The sequence below is a fragment of the Coregonus lavaretus genome (assembly GCF_964263955.1).
Source record: "Coregonus lavaretus genome assembly, contig: HAP1_SCAFFOLD_1052, whole genome shotgun sequence".
Taxonomy (NCBI): Eukaryota; Metazoa; Chordata; class Actinopteri; order Salmoniformes; family Salmonidae; genus Coregonus; species Coregonus lavaretus.
Genome location: NW_028163263.1, coordinates 113482 through 131484, shown reverse-complemented (window position 1 = coordinate 131484; position 18003 = coordinate 113482). Strand labels below are relative to the sequence as shown.

At 46.0% G+C, this 18003-nt stretch overlaps 1 protein-coding gene across 1 annotated transcript in view; it reads left to right on the top strand.

The window, feature by feature from the left end:
- Positions 1-79: 79 nt before the first annotated feature.
- Positions 80-18003, top strand: part of LOC311118339 (dedicator of cytokinesis protein 10-like) — a gene marked incomplete at its 3' end in the record, with an annotated part of 131212 nt that continues 113288 nt past the window's right edge. Inside the window, exon 1 of the mRNA XM_084193150.1 lies at positions 80-208. Coding sequence (XP_084049276.1) covers positions 101-208 — 108 coding nt within the window. The remainder of the gene's footprint in view (positions 209-18003) is intronic.

Here is an 18003-nt window from a genome sequence, read left to right as displayed (position 1 = left end):
CGTCGCTGGCGTATGCGTTGGATTTACAATAGACAAACGCGTTGTAAATCTGGGCGAACGGCGGCGCTTGAACCAGAGGAATAGTGTTGACCGTTCTGAAATGGCAGCGGAATCGACCCGGAGATTCACGAAGAACCTGCTCAAGCCCGGGAGTGCGGCGGAGATAAGGCAGACGGCATCCAATGCTGTCAGGCATTCGGCAGTGACGGTGAGTCAATGGGGAAAAACAAAGGTTACCACTGCACCTTCTTCAGTAATGCTGAGGAGGCCTATATTGTAGAGCTCAATGTGTAGGTTTTCCCCCTCACCGTTTCCCCCGTACCCTACAATGACGCTAGATAGCCTAGAGCCACCCATTGAGTGTGAATTGATTGTTGGAGATGCGAACCGCACCATTGCGCCCTGATCCTGACATTCAGAATTGGGTTGACGCGATTTGGGTTGAATGAACACAGCTGGTAAATTTGAATTGTGATAAACTGTGATGTTCCTGCATGTTTGCGGTGAAGGGGAGTTTGTCTTGATGCTGCGAGAGACAATGTTGCATTCATGTAAAGGATTTCCTTAAATGGGCTACAATGTTGCATTTGAGGAGGATATGGGTCATGGTTTGTGAATGCGTATCCTTAACGTTGCTCACCTCAACGTTTTAAATGTATCGAGATGTGCTGCTACAAATCGAAGCAGCCGCGTATTCTCTAGTGGTTTTCGGTATTTTCCATGCTGCCTCGTGGAAATAAATAAATAACGGACCTGGTTGTAGCCTAGTCCTTGGCTTTCCGCGGGAAATGCCCTCCTGCCTCGAGCAGAGGATTCTGAAGACGTAGTAACATCAGCCCAGTTGTGTGTAAAGAAAAAACAGCGGTGCAAAAGGGGAGGATGGGGTGAGACAACATAGCCTATTTTACCCCACCCATTCACAAATGTTGGCTGGATTGGCATTTAATTAAGATGAATTGGCTCTGGCAGGTGTGTGTGTAGTACCTACCAGTGGAGGCTCCTCAGAGGAGGAAGGGTAGGACCAAAAATAAAAATAGTGAAATATTTAAAAAGTTATAATTTCTAGATAAAACTATACTAAATATATTCATATGTCACCAAACAATTGATTAAAACACACTGTTTTGCAATGGATGTCTACAGGAGCCACAACAGCACTCTGGGGTAGCACAATGGTGTAGCCGGAGTACAGCTAGTTTCAGTTCTCCTCTGGGTACATTGACTTCAATACAAACCTAGGAGGCTCATGGTTCTCACCACTTCCATAGACTTACACAGTAATTATTATGACAACTTCCGGAGGACGTCCTCCAACCTATCAGAGCTCTTGCAGCATGAACTGACATGTTGTCCACCCAATCAAAGGATCAGAGAATTAATCTTGTACTGAAAGCATGAGCTACAGCTAGCTAGCACTGCAGTGCATAAAATGTGGTGAGTAGTTGACTCAAAGAGAGAGAATATCAATAGCTGAACAGTTTTGAACAAATGTATTTATTTAAAAATGAAGGAGACGCAAGAGAGAGAGAGCTATATTTTGTTGTATTCTTTTCACTTTCATTTACTTAGCTAGCGAATGCAGCTAGCTAGTTTAGCCTAATCAAACACCTGGCTCAAACAGAGAGGGATGCTATGTTAGCTAGCTGGCCATGGCTATCCAACACTGGAACTCTTCCAAGTTAAGGTAAGCTTTTGGTTTTATAAAATTATTGCCAACGGGGCCCGCCGGTGGAACTGCTAAAGTGCTTGCTGTACTGCATGACTGCATGATTGTTTGCTAATGAGTTAGTTCTAGTAGCAATGTTGACTATGACGTTAGCGGATATGGAGACAACAATGTAGGCTGTGTGTAGCGGATAGCGGTTATGGCATGAAGGTTTGGCTTGGAAATGATTTTTTGCCTGGTCACAGTCCACAAGCGAAGGGAAAAGGTGAAAGGATGGGAGCGTGTAGATCCGAGAAGGAATATACAATGAGCAAAGTGATCATGCTGTTTGTATGTGACTGCTACGAACGTGAACTGTGTTTACGGGTGATCAGGGCTGTAATCATTCCGCTGATTCTGTTTAAAAACGTTTCTTAAACAGAAGCAGACGGAACAAAACGGGGATAAACATTCTTGTTTGCAACTGTTGGACTAATGATTACATCCTATATCAGCTAGATGCAGGCAAGAGTGTGCAAGGCGGTATTGAATGTGTCACTGTCTGTCACCTTGATTACTCCAATCTTTCTCTCGACCTATGCACCTATGTTGTAAACTTTCATTCGTAGGCTAGGTTGTAGCAACCTCATGATGGGTATAGGGAAAATTAGAGTGTTATGTAGTAGCCTAAACCTATCGATGTTACATTGAGCTGGGTGAAAGGAATATGAATGACAGTCATCCAATATGCTGTAATGGAAATAAGGCCATGCTCATGAAAAAAAGTATTTTCCTCCCTCATCTTAAATGGCACCGACCGCCACTGGTGCCTACCTATAGGGCTGGCATGTGTGCAAGTGTGTTGTGCTTGAGGGGCATACTAATATCTCAGCTTGGATTCTCAATTCTCCCCTATCTTTCTCACCTCTCATTTTATTTTCAATCAATATTTTTGTTGCAGATCTTCACTATGGGTTCTATGCTATTCTCTCTGCTTTTATCAGTACATCTGTCAAATGTGTGAGGTGGTAGAAATGTTTCTGCGGTATCTGTCACCCTGGCTGACACATCAAGTCCTAACGTTACTGCCACCACAGCTCTGAGATGACAATTATGGTTTAAGGTGAAGTTGCCCCTAGATGTTGATCTTGGGTCAGTATTGCATTTTGCCCAGTAATGGTTAAGGTTAGAATAGGGGGAGGGGAAGGTGATACTAGATCTGTACTAGGGGCAGTGACAATTATAGAGGAGTGGGAAAACCCAGTGACTCACTTTCATTATGACAGGTCATTGCCCACTAGTTGTGCCAAGACTGCAGAGTACTACACACACACACACACACACACACACACACACACACACACACACACACATATACACACACACACACACATACACTACCATTCAAAAGTTTGGGGTCACTTAGACATTTCCTTGTTTTTGAAAGAAAAGCAAAAGAAATTCCATTAAAATAATATCAAATTGATCAGAAATACAGTCAAATCAAATCAAATCAAATTTTATTGGTCACATGCGCCGAATACAACAGGTGCAGACATTACAGTGAAATGCTTACTTACAGCCCTTAACCAACAGTGCATTTATTTTTAACAAAAAAGTAAAAATAAAAACAACAACAAAAAAAGTGTTGAGAAAAAAAAAGAGCAGAAGTAAAATAAAGTGACAGTAGGGAGGCTATATATACAGGGGGGTACCGTTAAAGAGTCAATGTGCGGGGGCACCGGCTAGTTGAGGTAATTGAGGTAATATGTACATGTGGGTAGAGTTAAAGTGACTATGCATAAATAATTAACAGAGTAGCAGCAGCGTAAAAAGGATGGGGTGGGGGGGCAGTGCAAATAGTCCGGGTAGCCATGATTAGCTGTTCAGGAGTCTTATGGCTTGGGGGTAGAAGCTGTTGAGAAGTCTTTTGGACCTAGACTTGGCACTCCGGTACCGCTTGCCGTGCGGTAGCAGAGAGAACAGTCTATGACTAGGGTGGCTGGAGTCTTTGACAATTTTGAGGGCCTTCCTCTGACACCGCCTGGTATAGAGGTCCTGGATGGCAGGAAGCTTGGCCCCAGTGATGTACTGGGCCGTACGCACTACCCTCTGTAGTGCCTTGCGGTCGGAGGCCAAGCAGTTGCCATACCAGGCGGTGATGCAACCAGTCAGGATGCTCTCGATGGTGCAGCTGTAGAATTTTTTGAGGATCTAAGGACCCAAGCCAAATCTTTTCAGTCTCCTGAGGGGGAATAGGCTTTGTCGTGCCCTCTTCACGACTGTCTTGGTGTGTTTGGACCATGATAGTTCGTTGGTGATGTGGACACCAAGGTAGACATTGTTATGTTGTAAATGGCTGTTGTAGCTGGAAACTGCTGATTTTTTTAATGGAATATCTACATACACCTTAGCCAAATACATTTAAACTCAGTTTTTCACAATTCCTGACATTTAATCCTAGTAAGAATTCCCTGTCTTAGGCCAGTTAGGATCACCACTTTATTTTAAGAATGTGAAATGTCAGAATAATAGTAGAGAGAATTATTTATTTCAGCTTTTATTTCTTTCACCACATTCCCAGTGGGTCAGAAGTTTACATACACTCAATTAATATTTGGTAGCATTGCCTTTAAATTGTTTAACTTGTGTCAAACATTTCGGGTAGCCTTCCACAAGCTTCCCACAATAAGGTGGCCCATTTCTCCTGACAGAGCTGGTGTAACTGAGTCAGGTTTGTAGGCCTCCTTGCTCGCACACGCCTTTTCAGTTCTGCCCACACATTTTCTATAGGATTGAGGTCAGGGCTTTGTGATGGCCACTCCAATACCTTGACTTTGTTGTCCTTAAGCCATTTTGCCACAACTTTGGAAGTATGCTTGGGGTCATTGTCCATTTGGAAGAATCATTTGCGACCAAGCTTTATCTTCCTGACTGATGTCTTGAGATGTTGCTTCAATATATCCACCTAATTTTCCTTCCTCATGATGCCATCTATTTTGTGAAGTGCACCAGTCCCTCCTGCAGCAAAGCACCCCCACAGCATGATGCTGCCACCCCCGTGCTTCACGGTTGGGATGGTGTTCTTCGGCTTGCAAGCCACCCCCTTTTTCCTCCAAACATAATGATGGTCATTATGGCCAAACAGTTCTATTTTTGTTTCATCAAACCAGAGGACATTTCTCCAAAAAGTATGATCTTTGACCCCATGTGCAGTTGCAAACCGTAGTCTGTCTTTTTTATGGCGGTTTTGGAGCAGTGGCTTCTTCCTTGCTGCGCGGCCTTTCAGGTTATGTCGATATAGGACTAGTTTTACTGTGGATATAGATACCTTTGTACCTGTTTCCTCCAGCATCTTCACAAGGTCCTTTGCTGTTGTTCTGGGATTGATTTGCACTTTTCGCACCAAAGTACGTTCATTTCTAGGAGACAGAACGCATCTCCTTCCTGAGCGGTATGACAGCTGCATGGTCCCATGGTGTTTATACTTGCGTACTATTGTTTGTACAGATGAACGTGGTACCTTCAGGCGTTTGGCAATTGCTCCCAAGGATGAACCAGAGGTCTACAATTATTTTTCTGAACTTGGCTGATTTCTTTTGATTTTCCCATGATGTCAAGCAAAGAGGCACTGAGTTTGAAGGTAGGCCTTGAAATACATCCACAGGTACACCTCCAATTGACTCCAATTTAATTTTCCAAGCTGTTTAAAGGCACAGTCAACTAAGTGTATGTAAACCTGTGACCCACTGGATTTGTGATACAGTGACTTATACGTGAAATAATCTGTCTGTAAACAATCGTTGGAAAAATTACTTGTGTCATGCACATAGTAGATGTCCTAACCGACTTGCCAAAACTATAGTTTGGAGTCATTAAAACGAGTTTTAATGACTCCAACCTAAGTGTATGTAAACTTCCGACTTCAACTGTATGTATTAACCCCCTTTGCTATGAAGCCCCTAAATTAGATCTGGTGCAACCAATTACCTTCAGAAGTCACATAAGTAGTTAAATAAAGTCCACCTGTGTGCAATCTAAGTGTCATATGATCTGTCACATGATCTCAGTATAAATACACATGTTCTGAAAGGCCCCAGAGTCTGCAACACCACTAAGCAAGGGGCACCACCAAGCAAGCGGCACCATGAAGACCAAGGAGCTCTCCAAACAGGTCAGGGACAAAGTTTTGGAGAAGTACAGATCAGGGTTGGGTTATAAAAAAATATCAGAAACTTTGAACATCCCACGGAGCACAATTAAATCCATTATTTAAAAAATTGAATGAATATGGCACCACAACAAACCTGCCAAGAGAGGGCCACCCACCAAAGCTCACGGACCAGGCAAGGAGGGCATTAATCAGAGGGGCAACAAAGAGACCGAAGATAACCCTGAAGGAGCTGCAAAGCTCCACAGCGGAGATTGGAGTATCTGTCCATAGGACCACTTTAAGCCGTACACTCCACAGAGCTGGGCTTTACGGAAGAGTGGCCAGAAAAAAGCTATTGCTTAAAGAAAAAAATAAGCAAACACGTTTGGTGTTCGCCAAAACCCATGTGGGAGACTCCCCAAACATATGGAAGAAGGTACTCTGGTCAGATGAGACTAAAATTGAGCTTTTTGGCCATCAAGGAAAACGCTATGTCTGGCGCAAACCCAGCACCTCTCATCACCCCGAGAACACCATCCCCACAGTGAAGCATGGTGGTGGCAGCATCATGCTGTGGGGATGTTTTTCATTGGCAGGGACTGGGAAACTTGTCAGAATTGAAGGAATGATGGATGGTGCTAAATACAGGGAAATTCTTGAGGAAAACCTGTTTCAGTCTTCCAGAGATTTGAGACTGGGACGGAGGTTCACCTTCCAGCAGGACAATGACCGTAAGGTTACTGCTAAAGCAACACTCGAGTGGTTTAAGGGGAAACATTTACATGTCTTGGAATGGCCTAGTCAAAGCCCATACCTCAATCCAATTGAGAATCTGTGGTATGACTTAAAGATTGCTGTACACCAGCGGAACCCATCCAACTTGAAGGATCTGTAGCAGTTTTACCTTGAAGAATGGGCAAAAATCCCAGTGGCTAGATGTGCCAAGCTTATAGAGACATACCCCAAGAGACTTGCAGCTGTAATTGCTGCAAAAGGTGGCTCTACAAAGTATTGACTTGGGGGGGGTGAATAGTTATGCATGCACAAGTTCTGTTTTTTTGTCTTATTTCTTGTTAGTTTCACAATAAAAAATATTTTGCATCTTCAAAGTGGTAGGCATGTTGTGTAAATCAAATGATACAAACCCCCCCAAAATCCATTTTAATTACAGGTTGTAAGGCAACAAAATAGGAACAATGCCAAGGGGGGTGAATACTTTCGCAAGCCACTGTACATATTGAATTGTCTTGAAAGGGAAAGATGCACATCCCTAATGACTAGTTTCCCTGCAGATGAACCAAGATAAAGGGCAGTGCCACCCTCCATCTTTTCCCATAGGGCCTGCTGGGTCATGTGCCTCCTGAGGCTGATCAGCTTCACTGTCTCATCAGCCCAGTGGACAGGAGGAGGGGAAGGCATATCAATATTATCTAGATTATATTTCTATGGGGGAGGGGACCATAGAGGTCCTATAATAATTTGTTATATGTGTAATTCTATGGAGGGAACAGTCCAGCCAGGATTAGGGTCCATTGGAATTGAAGTCAGTCAATTCAGGAAGTAAACTGAGAGAGAGATTCTGTACCAGGCATCTTTAGAGTGAGGGACAGCTGGAATAAAGGAGTAAGTCTTGTGTTGTTAAAGGAACCCAGAATCAGGCCCTATGGGGGATCGTTCACTGGGGCGTGAGACACTCTCCATCTATCCCTCCCGTTATCCCTCTCTCTCACAGATCTTCCACCTCAAAAAGCACAATAATGAGGATTTTGACACCCACCATCCAGATTGTTCTGAAATTGTTTCTGTTGTTAGAAACAGATAAGATTGGCTTCCCTGCAACATTATTTTGTTGAAATATAATTTGATATCTGAGAAATTAAGCTAATTGATTGCACCCAAATTTAATTTATAGGATTCATATAAAATTAAATAAATATTGTACCTAACATCTGATTTGGACCAAACTTTTTTCTAACAATGAGTTAGACATGAGGAATCCAAAGAAATGGTAAAAAGCCATCCACAGACCCTCCATACCCCATGCCAGTCCCACCCCAACAGCGACTATATAGAACCAGTTTTCTATGTTTGACAAGTATTCTCCCCTGTTCAGAGAAATTAGTCATTGAAGTTGCATCCTGATATTACCAGGTTCTGACCACTAGATGGTGCAGTTCCAGGTGATGTTTTTGTATTTTTAAGAATCCCCCCTCAATGTTAGAGGGATAGATGGTTTCCTTACCCTGTAAGCAGTCTATGGACAAGATATGACAGCAATCCATGCATTGGTTTTGTTTTCCACTGTTTCAAATAGGTACCATTCACTTGTATTGGATTTGTGCCACACATGCTAAAAAGTTAGCATTTAAAACAGTGGCCAGGTAAACAAAACCAAAGCATGGGTTGCTGTCATACCTTGTCCATAAACTGCTTACAGAATAAGGAAACCAGTATGTAATTGTGTAATTTGGGTGAACTATCCTTTTAACATTGAGGGGAGTGGGATTCTTTAAAATAAATATCACCTAATAGTAGAAACAGCACCATCTAGTGGTCAGAACCTGGTAATATCAGGATGTAGGATTGGACATAAACCTAACAACTTCAACGACTAATTTCTCTGATCATGGGTTAAAAACCATCACCAAATTCACTGAGAATATATAACATAGGATGAAGAAACAATACTCCGAGCCGCAGCGCCATACTACTTGTCAGACATATAGAACTTATACTGTATACTCCAGTGGAGGCTGGTGGGAGGAGCTATAGGAGGACGGCTCATTGTAATGGCTGGAATGGAATCAGTGGAACAGAGTCAAACATGTTGTTTCCATATGTTTGATGTGTTTGATACCATTCTATTTATTCCATTCAGCCAATACAATGAGCCCGTCCTCCTATAGCTCCTCCCACCAGCCTCCACTGGTATACTCGTTGTTAGGGTTCAAATTATATTTCAACAAAATAAAGTTGCAGGAATGCTAATCTTATCGATCTGTAACTATAAAAATGATTTCAGATCAATCTGAGATGGTTGGTGTCATGGCTTGCTGAAATGACATGGAATGACTCTCTCTCTCTCTCACTTCGTCTCTATCTTTCTCTTTCTCTTCGTCTCTCTCTCTCTCTCTCTCTCTCTCGCACTCTTTCCCTCTCTCTCTCTTTTTGTTTCTACCCCCCCCCCCCCCCTCTCTCTCTTTCCCTCTTGGCACCTCTTCATTTGCACTGCCTGTCTCACATTGGCTTTCCCCTCTATTTTTCCTCTCTCTGTTTTTCTCAGTCCTGTCCTGCGGCCTATACAGCTCCAACACATGGGTCGTTCTCTGGGTTTGCTCAGGCTGTGTGTGTGTGTTTGTGCGCGCACGCGTGCGTGTGTGCATGCGTTTGTGTGTGTGCTGGTACCAGATTGTCATTGTTTGGACTGAGTCCTCTTCCGTCATCACGATCTGGAAATGGTAACTAGGTGACAGCTGTCAGTCATCTAGAGGCCATGCCTACCTGCTGTGTTCAACCTGCCCTATGCCCAGACGATTCCCAGAGGATGCCTGGGAACCATGCCATGCCAGACCAAATGCCAAATCTCAAAAGACACCCTAGTATCACTATATAGTGCACTGCCTTTGACCCAGAGACAGATATATATACAGAGATGCCACATAGGCCTCTGGGTCGAAAGTAGAGCACTATAGGGTGTCATTTGGGACTCAGACACGGAATCTCTGCTGCCCTCCTGCCCCTTGTGTGCCCACTTGGGAGCGTACACACCCTCTCCCCATGTGTCTAACGATGCTGGCTTGTTTCCTGATCTGGCAGGGCTGTATTGGAATGGGCAGGCCAAGACTAGGATGCACTGACTGACTGACGGAGTGACGGGATGACTGACTGTCACGAGACCAGTGTGTGTTCTTTGGCTGCCAGGCTGAGGCAGAAAACCCACAGCATCTTCCAAGTAGCCATAGTACAGATGAAGGAACTTAATTTGATCACCCTGTTGCAGGAGTACTTTCCTGCAATGCAGGACATTTTAAGCTTGTAGTGTATTTTAGGCTTACGGAAAGATTTATCAATTCCTTCAGAAATGCTCATGAATAATAATGCTGCAGGATTCTTTTCCTGCTGTAGCAAACTGGCTCAAATTAAGATCCTACATCTGTATATAAGGAAAGGCCACAAAACTCTTAATAGGTCAAAAATGATTTTCCTTTTTCTTCCCGCTCTTCTGGATTCCATGCTCTTTAGTCTGTTTTTGTCCCCTGCACATTGTCAGTGTGACTGTGTGAGCCCCTCTCCTTTCATCTCTCTCTACGTTGTTCTTTCTGCCCTCCCCTTTGTCTGTCTCTCTCTTGCCCTCTCTCACTGCATGCCTCGGGAGCAGAGATGGGAAAAGAACAGGGGAAAGGGCAGAAGGAGGAGGGGGGTAGGGCAGGATGTGCAGATGTGTATGACCCCCCCTCCTCCCCTCCCTTTCCTCTGTTCTTTTCTCCTGTCCTCCCTTCTCTTCTCCTCTCCACTCCTTTCCTCTTCTCTTCTCTCCTCCTCTCCCCTCCTATCCTCTCCTCCCTCACCTCTCCTCCCTACTCCTCTAATCTGTTCTCCCTCTGTGTCCCCTCATGAAAAGAGCTCAGTAACTCAGTGACAGGGCCCTCGTCTCTCCACTCACTCTGGGGGGTTGATCTCTCTCTCTCGCTGTGGGAGGAGGAGTGGAGGGGGGGATGACGAGAGGAATGCCACTGCTCTCCCACCACATCTGTATGCAGACTGCTCTCTTTCTCTCTCTGACCCTCTCCCTTTCCCTCAGTGGTGTGTGTGTGTGAGAGAGAGATGGCAACAGGATGCCAGAGCAGCGTGGTTTCTCTAACTGGGTCTGGTCCAGTCCAAACCTCGACCCATAGGACTCTGAAAGGTTCTCCTCTGCTCTTCCACACCACAAACATGTTTGTTTTACTATTTAATTGATTCCCAATCAAACTCCTATTTTCCTTAACCTAAACCTCTAACCCCTAACCCTAATTCTAACTCTAACCCTAATTCTAACCCTAATCCTAAACCTAACCCCTAAGCCTAAAATAGCGTTTTTCCTTGTGGGGCGAAATGTCCTCACTTGTCAGAATTGTCCTTGTCTTACTATCCTTTTGAGAACTTCTGGTCCCCACAAGGATAGTAAAAACACACACACACACACACACACTCTCCTCTCTCTACTCTCTCTCTCATCTCTCTCTACTCTCTCTCTCCTCTCTCTCTCTGCTGGGGGCTTGTCCTCCTTCACTGCTGCACTATGTAACACAGTAGACACAGTGACTTGTGACCCGAATGGAAAATGCCTATAGGGTAAAATATACACACGATAGCATGAAATCTAATGTTAGATTGAAAAAAGTGACAGGAGCAATACAATACTGTACATATAGAGAATATTGGTGTTAAACATGTGGTTCGTCCCGAATGGCACCCTATTCTCTGTGGGCCCTGGTCAAAAGTAGTGCACGAAATACGGAATAGGGTACCATTTGGGACGAAGCCACAGATTGAGAGAGCAGAGGAATTCCCTCCACTCGTAATTATGGTGAGAGGGAGTAGGAGAAGAGGATGAGTATGTAAGGGAGGGAGGGAGGGATGGAGGGAGCGAGGGCTCTTTAGTGTGTTATTGAGATGATGAGGTGCTGCGGGTTTCTCCTGCTAAACCCTCTAAATGTCATCCCATGTGGGAGTAACACACACACACACTCGCAGTAAGCTCTCCATCAACGTCTCTGGTGGCAAGAATCGAAAGTTATTAACAATTCTATACCGCAGTGCATCTGACTGACTGAGACAGACAGACGGAGGATCAACAGTCAGACAGACAGACAGACAGACAGACAGACAGACAGACAGACAGACAGACAGACAGACGGAGGATCAACAGTCAGTCAGACACTCACTCACTCAGACAGACAGACAGACAGACAGACGGAGGATCAACAGTCAGACAGACACTCACTCACTCAGACAGACAGACAGACAGAAAGAAAGAACAGTCATCAGACGCACACTCAGACAGACAGAGCAGTGACCGCCAGTTCACCCCATGTTCCACGGTCACCAGTCGCGTCATTCAGTTCCAGAGGGCTCAGACAGTCTAGCTGGTGTGTTACCGACCATGTGCTGATGTGGTACTACTACTACTACCATGCCCTGGGTCCCTGTCTATATCTATATCTCTGAGTCTCAGAGCTACGGATATGTCTTAAATGGCACCCTATTCCCTATATAGTGCACTACTTTTGACCAGAGCCTATAGGGTTCCCATAGGGCTCTGGCCAAAAGAAGTGTACTATGTAAGGAATAGGGTGCCATTTGGGATGCAGAACTAAGAATGTGTATCAACCAGAGAGGCTCAATTTGGTGGTTTGGTGGTTGGAAGCGAGCTGCTGTCATCCCAGCTCAGCTCCCTCTCCGTGACGCATCATCACTCTGCGCCAGAGCATGAGGACTTGCCTGACTGGTTACACTTCGTCTGTTTGCCCTGTAGTCATCATCTGTGTGTAGGGTGAAGTTGACTCTAGACGCTGATCTTGGGTCAGTTTAGCATTTTCCCCACTAATGGTTAATGTTAGGATTGGGGGAGGGGAAGCTGATCCTAGATCTGCACCCAGAGAACTTCAGCCCGGAGCAGTTTTCTTTACATTTACATTTACATTTTTACATTTACGTCATTTAGCAGACGCTCTTATCCAGAGCGACTTACAAATTGGTGCATTCACCCTATAACCAGTGGGATAACCACTTTACAATTTTTTTAAAAAATTTTTAAGGGGGGGGGGGGGGGGGGGGTAGAAGGATTACTTTATCCTATCCCAGGTATTCCTTAAAGAGGTGGGGTTTCAAATGTCTCCGGAAGGTGGTGAGTGACTCCGCTGTCCGGGCGTCGTGAGGGAGCTTGTTCCACCATTGGGGTGTCAGAGCAGCGAACAGTTTTGACTGGGCTGAGCGGGAACTATGCTTCCGCAGAGGAAGGGGAGCCAGCAGGCCAGAGGTGGATGAACGCAATGCCCTCGTTTGGGTGTAGGTACTGATCAGAGCCTGAAGGTACGGAGGTGCCGTTCCCCTCACAGCTCCATAGGCAAGCACCATGGTCTTGTAACAGATGCGAGCTTCAACTGGAAGCCAGTGGAGTGTGCGGAGGAGCGGGGTGACGTGAGAGAACTTGGGAAGGTTGAACACCAGACGGGCTGCGGCATTCTGGATGAGTTGTAGGGGTTTAATGGCACAGGCAGGGAGCCCAGCCAACAGCGAGTTGCAGTAATCCAGACGGGAGATGACAAGTGCCTGGATTAGGACCTGTGCCGCTTCCTGTGTAAGGCAGGGTCGTACTCTCCGAATGTTGTAGAGCATGAACCTGCAGGATCGGGTCACCGCCTTGATGTTAGCGGAGAACGACAGGGTATTGTCCAGGGTCACGCCAAGGCTCTTCGCACTCTGGGAGGAGGACACAACGGAGTTGTCAACCGTGATGGCGAGATCATGGAACGGGCAGTCCTTCCCCGGGAGGAAGAGCAGCTCCGTCTTGCCAAGGTTCAGCTTGAGGTGGTGATCCGTCATCCATACTGATATGTCTGCCAGACATGCAGAGATGCGATTCGCCACCTGGTTATCAGAAGGGGGAAAGGAGAAGATTAGTTGTGTATCGTCAGCGTAGCAATGATAGGAGAGGCCATGTGAGGATATGACAGAGCCAAGTGTATAGCGAGAATAGGAGAGGGCCTAGAACTGAGCCCTGGGGGACACCAGTGGTGAGAGCACGTGGTGCGGAGACAGCTTCTCGCCACGCCACTTGGTAGGAGCGACCGGTCAGGTAGGACGCAATCCAAGAGTGAGCCGCGCCGGAGATGCCCAGCTCGGAGAGGGTGGAGAGGAGGATCTGATGGTTACATGAATGCCACTTGGGGTTGTTTTTGAAGTAGTAGGAACACCTACTGTTTTGATAGTGTATAAACATGTATAAAGCTACCCACATAAATGCGTGTGTAGTGGATGGCTAAGTAAGCATCGTTACTGCCTTCCTTAGTAGAGGCTTGTAATAGTGTCGCCCATGGCCTACCACAACCATGAATTTGGTAAGCTAGTGGTTAGTACGCTAGCTTCCGGAGTACGTTGTGGTTGGGCTCGAATCCCGGGTCTGCCATGGCAAGGATGGACCACCTTATACTGCACATGCATTTGGAGTTTAAGAGTTTGCGTTTAGACTGTTTGAGGATCAGTGAACCAGACTCAAAGTCTCACTGTCTGACCAAAATCAGCTGTTTGTCAGGGGCCTATTTATAACCAATGCCTGGTCATTACTTTGTGGCTGTGTGCGTCCCAAATGGCACCTTATCCTCTATATAGTACACTACTTTTGACCAGGGCCCCAAGCTTTTGGTCTCAGACAGTTAGACTGAGTCTGGTTCTCACCAATCCTCAGGCATAGTCTGATTGTCATTTGGGACACAGACCCTGTCCAGCCAATGCTGTGAGAGAGCTACAGAGAGGGCTCAATTATGATGGAATGTAACTAAGGAAATGTTTGTATGACTTTGACTCATCTCAAATCCCTCCTCCTCCCTACAGCTACACGTCCTATCTACAGGACATCTGGTTCAACTTTGGTTCTCTCACGCTGTCAGATACACACGTTGAAATGTAGTTGTAATCGTAACAAGATACTTTTCCTTGTCGTTTTCGCCTCTATCTTTTCTTCTTCTCTCTTTCTCTCACTCTCCTGATGATCAGAGAAGCTCTGGCCATAGAGGAGATGGTCGACTTGTCTTTGTGGCGCCGGTAGACTGCGGTGTAGGGTGAAGTTGCCCCGAGACACTGATCTTGGGTCAGTTTAGCATTTCCCCCACTAATGGTTAAGGTTAGGATTAGGGTAGGGGAAGCTGATCCTAGATCTGTACCTAGGGGACGCTTCACCCCGGAGCACTGAGCATGGAGGCCCAGAATAGAAGCCATAGAATATATTGTTTTGGGTTTATGGCACTCCTTTCCCTCTATCTTCCCCTGTCTCTTAGACGAATGAATAGAATGTGGTGATGTCAGTAGGGCCGGGATGAGATGGCAGTCACACGTCTCTGATTAGACCTGCTTGAGGTGGTATGGGGGGGTATTTTGGGTCAGACATCACAAGTTATCTGAGGCTTGGGTCCCAGCTCCAGAGAGAAGAAGGAGAGAGATGATAGCTATCAGTTTGTCTATCTCAGCTCCTCCCCTCCCTGAGGAGCATGTCCTCAGTCTCCTACTGCTCAGAGATACTTAATTATCCACCTCCAAACACACACTGTACCCTGTGTGTGTGTGTGTGCGATAGTGTGCAAGTCTGTCTGTCTGTCCGTCCTTTTGTCTGAATGCATGTGTCTGATGTTGTTAGTGAGTATGTATTTGTGTTTTTACAATCCTGGATATAGTTTCCTGAAAATGTCTGACTTGTTAATCATTGTTCTGAGGGCAGCTAAATCTTTCATCATGTGCTTGTTTGTTGTGGTATTTCACTGGTCCTCTGGGTTCGTTAAATGGTGTGGCAGTGTCCCAATGGCACCCTATTCCCTACATAGTGCACTTCTCTTGACCAGAGCAACATGGGCCCTGGTCAAAAGTAGTGCACTATATAAGGGACAAGGTGCCATTTGGTACGCAGATGGTGTGTCTGTGTGCGTGGCCTTTGTCTGCATAGCAGGAAGTCATGTTTTAGCAGTCAGCAAGGTTAACTCTTTGATGACAGCGCTGTCACACACACACACACACATGCACAGAGAGACACACACACACACGCTGCTGCCTCTTAAACCACATGACGTGTGTGTCACAGAGCTGTGTCACCTACACCAGTGCCAACCCTGTTCCCATCCGATACTGTGTGACTGTGTGTCTCTATCTAATCTCTCTGGGCCACATCAACATTCTGTACTGGACCATGCTTCTGGCTCATCCTGATACACCATACCCTTCTCTCTAGTGTGTGTGTATCTGTGTGTGTGTCTGTGTGCCTGCCTCTCTGTCTGCCTGCACATGCAAGGCCAAGCTCCAGTACCCTCTACTCCGAGGCCCAGCAGTCATTTAGTTTCCCGAATTCCTGCCATTCCGAGTCCGACAAATCAAGCACTCTGCCAATTAAAGCTAGCATCTGTAGAACTAGTAGATCGTAACACATGGGGGAGAGTAGCTATTCCACTATTCCCCTTAGTCCCAGATTGCTTTGCAATATGAATGAGGCCTGTTGTTGCATATTGCATGCCAGCACTGCCATTTCCTTACATAAGCTGTGTTTTTGGAGAGGGGAACCCAAACAAGCTTATAAACCAGACCAACAGCGTGAGAGGGACTCAATCCCACACAAAGCAATTAGGGGAGTGACCACTGTCCATCTGCCTGCCTGCCACCATGTAAAACTGACCAATGGATTATTATGAACCAAAGCCCCAAAGGGCTCTTCAATCAGTGTCTGTCTGTCTGTACTGGCAGTGATGGTCCTTGCAGATCTGTCTGCTCTAGGTCTGTGTGGTGGTGGTCCATGCAGATATGACTGCTTTAGTTCTATGTGTGGTGGTGGTCCATGCAGATCTGTCTGCTCTAGATGTATGTGTGGTGGTGGTCCATGCAGATCTATCTGCTCTAGATGTATGTGTGGTGGTGGTCCATGCAGATCTGTCTGCTCTAGATGTATGTGTTGTGGTGGTCCATGCAGATCTGTCTGCTCTAGATGTATGTGTGGTGGTGGTCCATGCAGATCTGTCTGCTCTAGATGTATGTGTGGTGGTGGTCCATGCAGATCTGTCTGCTCTAGATGTATGTGGGGTGGTGGTCCATGCAGATCTGTCTGCTCTAGATGTATGTGTTGTGGTGGTCCATGCAGATCTGTCTGCTCTAGATGTATGTGGGGTGGTGGTCCATGCAGATCTGTCTGCTCTAGATGTATGTGTTGTGGTGGTCCATGCAGATCTGTCTGCTCTAGATGTATGTGGGGTGGTGGTCCATGCAGATCTGTCTGCTCTAGATGTATGTGGGGTGGTGGTCCATGCAGATCTGTCTGCTCTAGATGTATGTGTGGTGGTGGTCCATGCAGATCTGTCTGCTCTAGATGTATGTGGGGTGGTGGTCCATGCAGATCTGTCTGCTCTAGATGTATGTGTGGTGATGGTCCATGCAGATCTGTCTGCTCTAGATGTATGTGGGGTGGTGGTCCATGCAGATCTGTCTGCTCTAGGACTATGTGTGGTGGTGGTCCATGCAGATCTGTCTGCTCTAGATGTATGTGTGGTGGTGGTCCATGCAGATATGTCTGCTCTAGATGTATGTGTGGTGGTGGTCCATGCAGATCTGTCTGCTCTAGATGTATGTGTGGTGGTGGTCCATGCAGATCTGTCTGCTCTAGATGTATGTGTGGTGGTGGTCCATGCAGATCTGTCTGCTCTAGATGTATGTGTGGTGGTGGTCCATGCAGATCTATCTGCTCTAGATGTATGTGGGGTGGTGGTCCATGCAGATCTGTCTGCTCTAGATGTATGTGTGGTGGTGGTCCATGCAGATCTGTCTGCTCTAGATGTATGTGTGGTGGTGGTCCATGCAGATCTGTCTGCTCTAGATGTATGTGTGGTGGTGGTCCATGCAGATCTGTCTGCTCTAGATGTATGTGTGGTGGTGGTCCATGCAGATCTGTCTGCTCTAGATGTATGTGTGGTGGTGGCCTGTTTGTCTATCTGCCTGTCTGTCTGTCTGTCTGTTTGCTCAGTAGTGGATAGAGCAGCTGTGTCCCAGCTCTGTGAGGGAGAAACCAGACCATTACCTACATAGCTATACAGGCTCACTGGGACTGTGAAAACCGATGCCATTAATATAACAACCATTCTACCATCCCATCCAGCCTGGGTTGTATTCATTGGTGCACACCATAACAAAAAGTTTTGCAGCGGAAAACAAGTTCAGTTATTCCCTCCCTGTTTCAGTCCAATTTTATTTAGTTTGGTGCCTAATGAACATCACCCTGATGTCTTGTCCTTACCTTCAGTCAGGGGGCAAGGCTCTGCACTGGCACTTACAGGTCTTTTTTACAATGTTCATCCGCTTACACAAAGTCTGCATCCCAAATGACCCCCTATTCCATATTTAGTGCACTGCTTTTGTGACACATACACACACCCACTATGCCGTACATGGTTCCACTGTTACCAAAAGTAACACACTG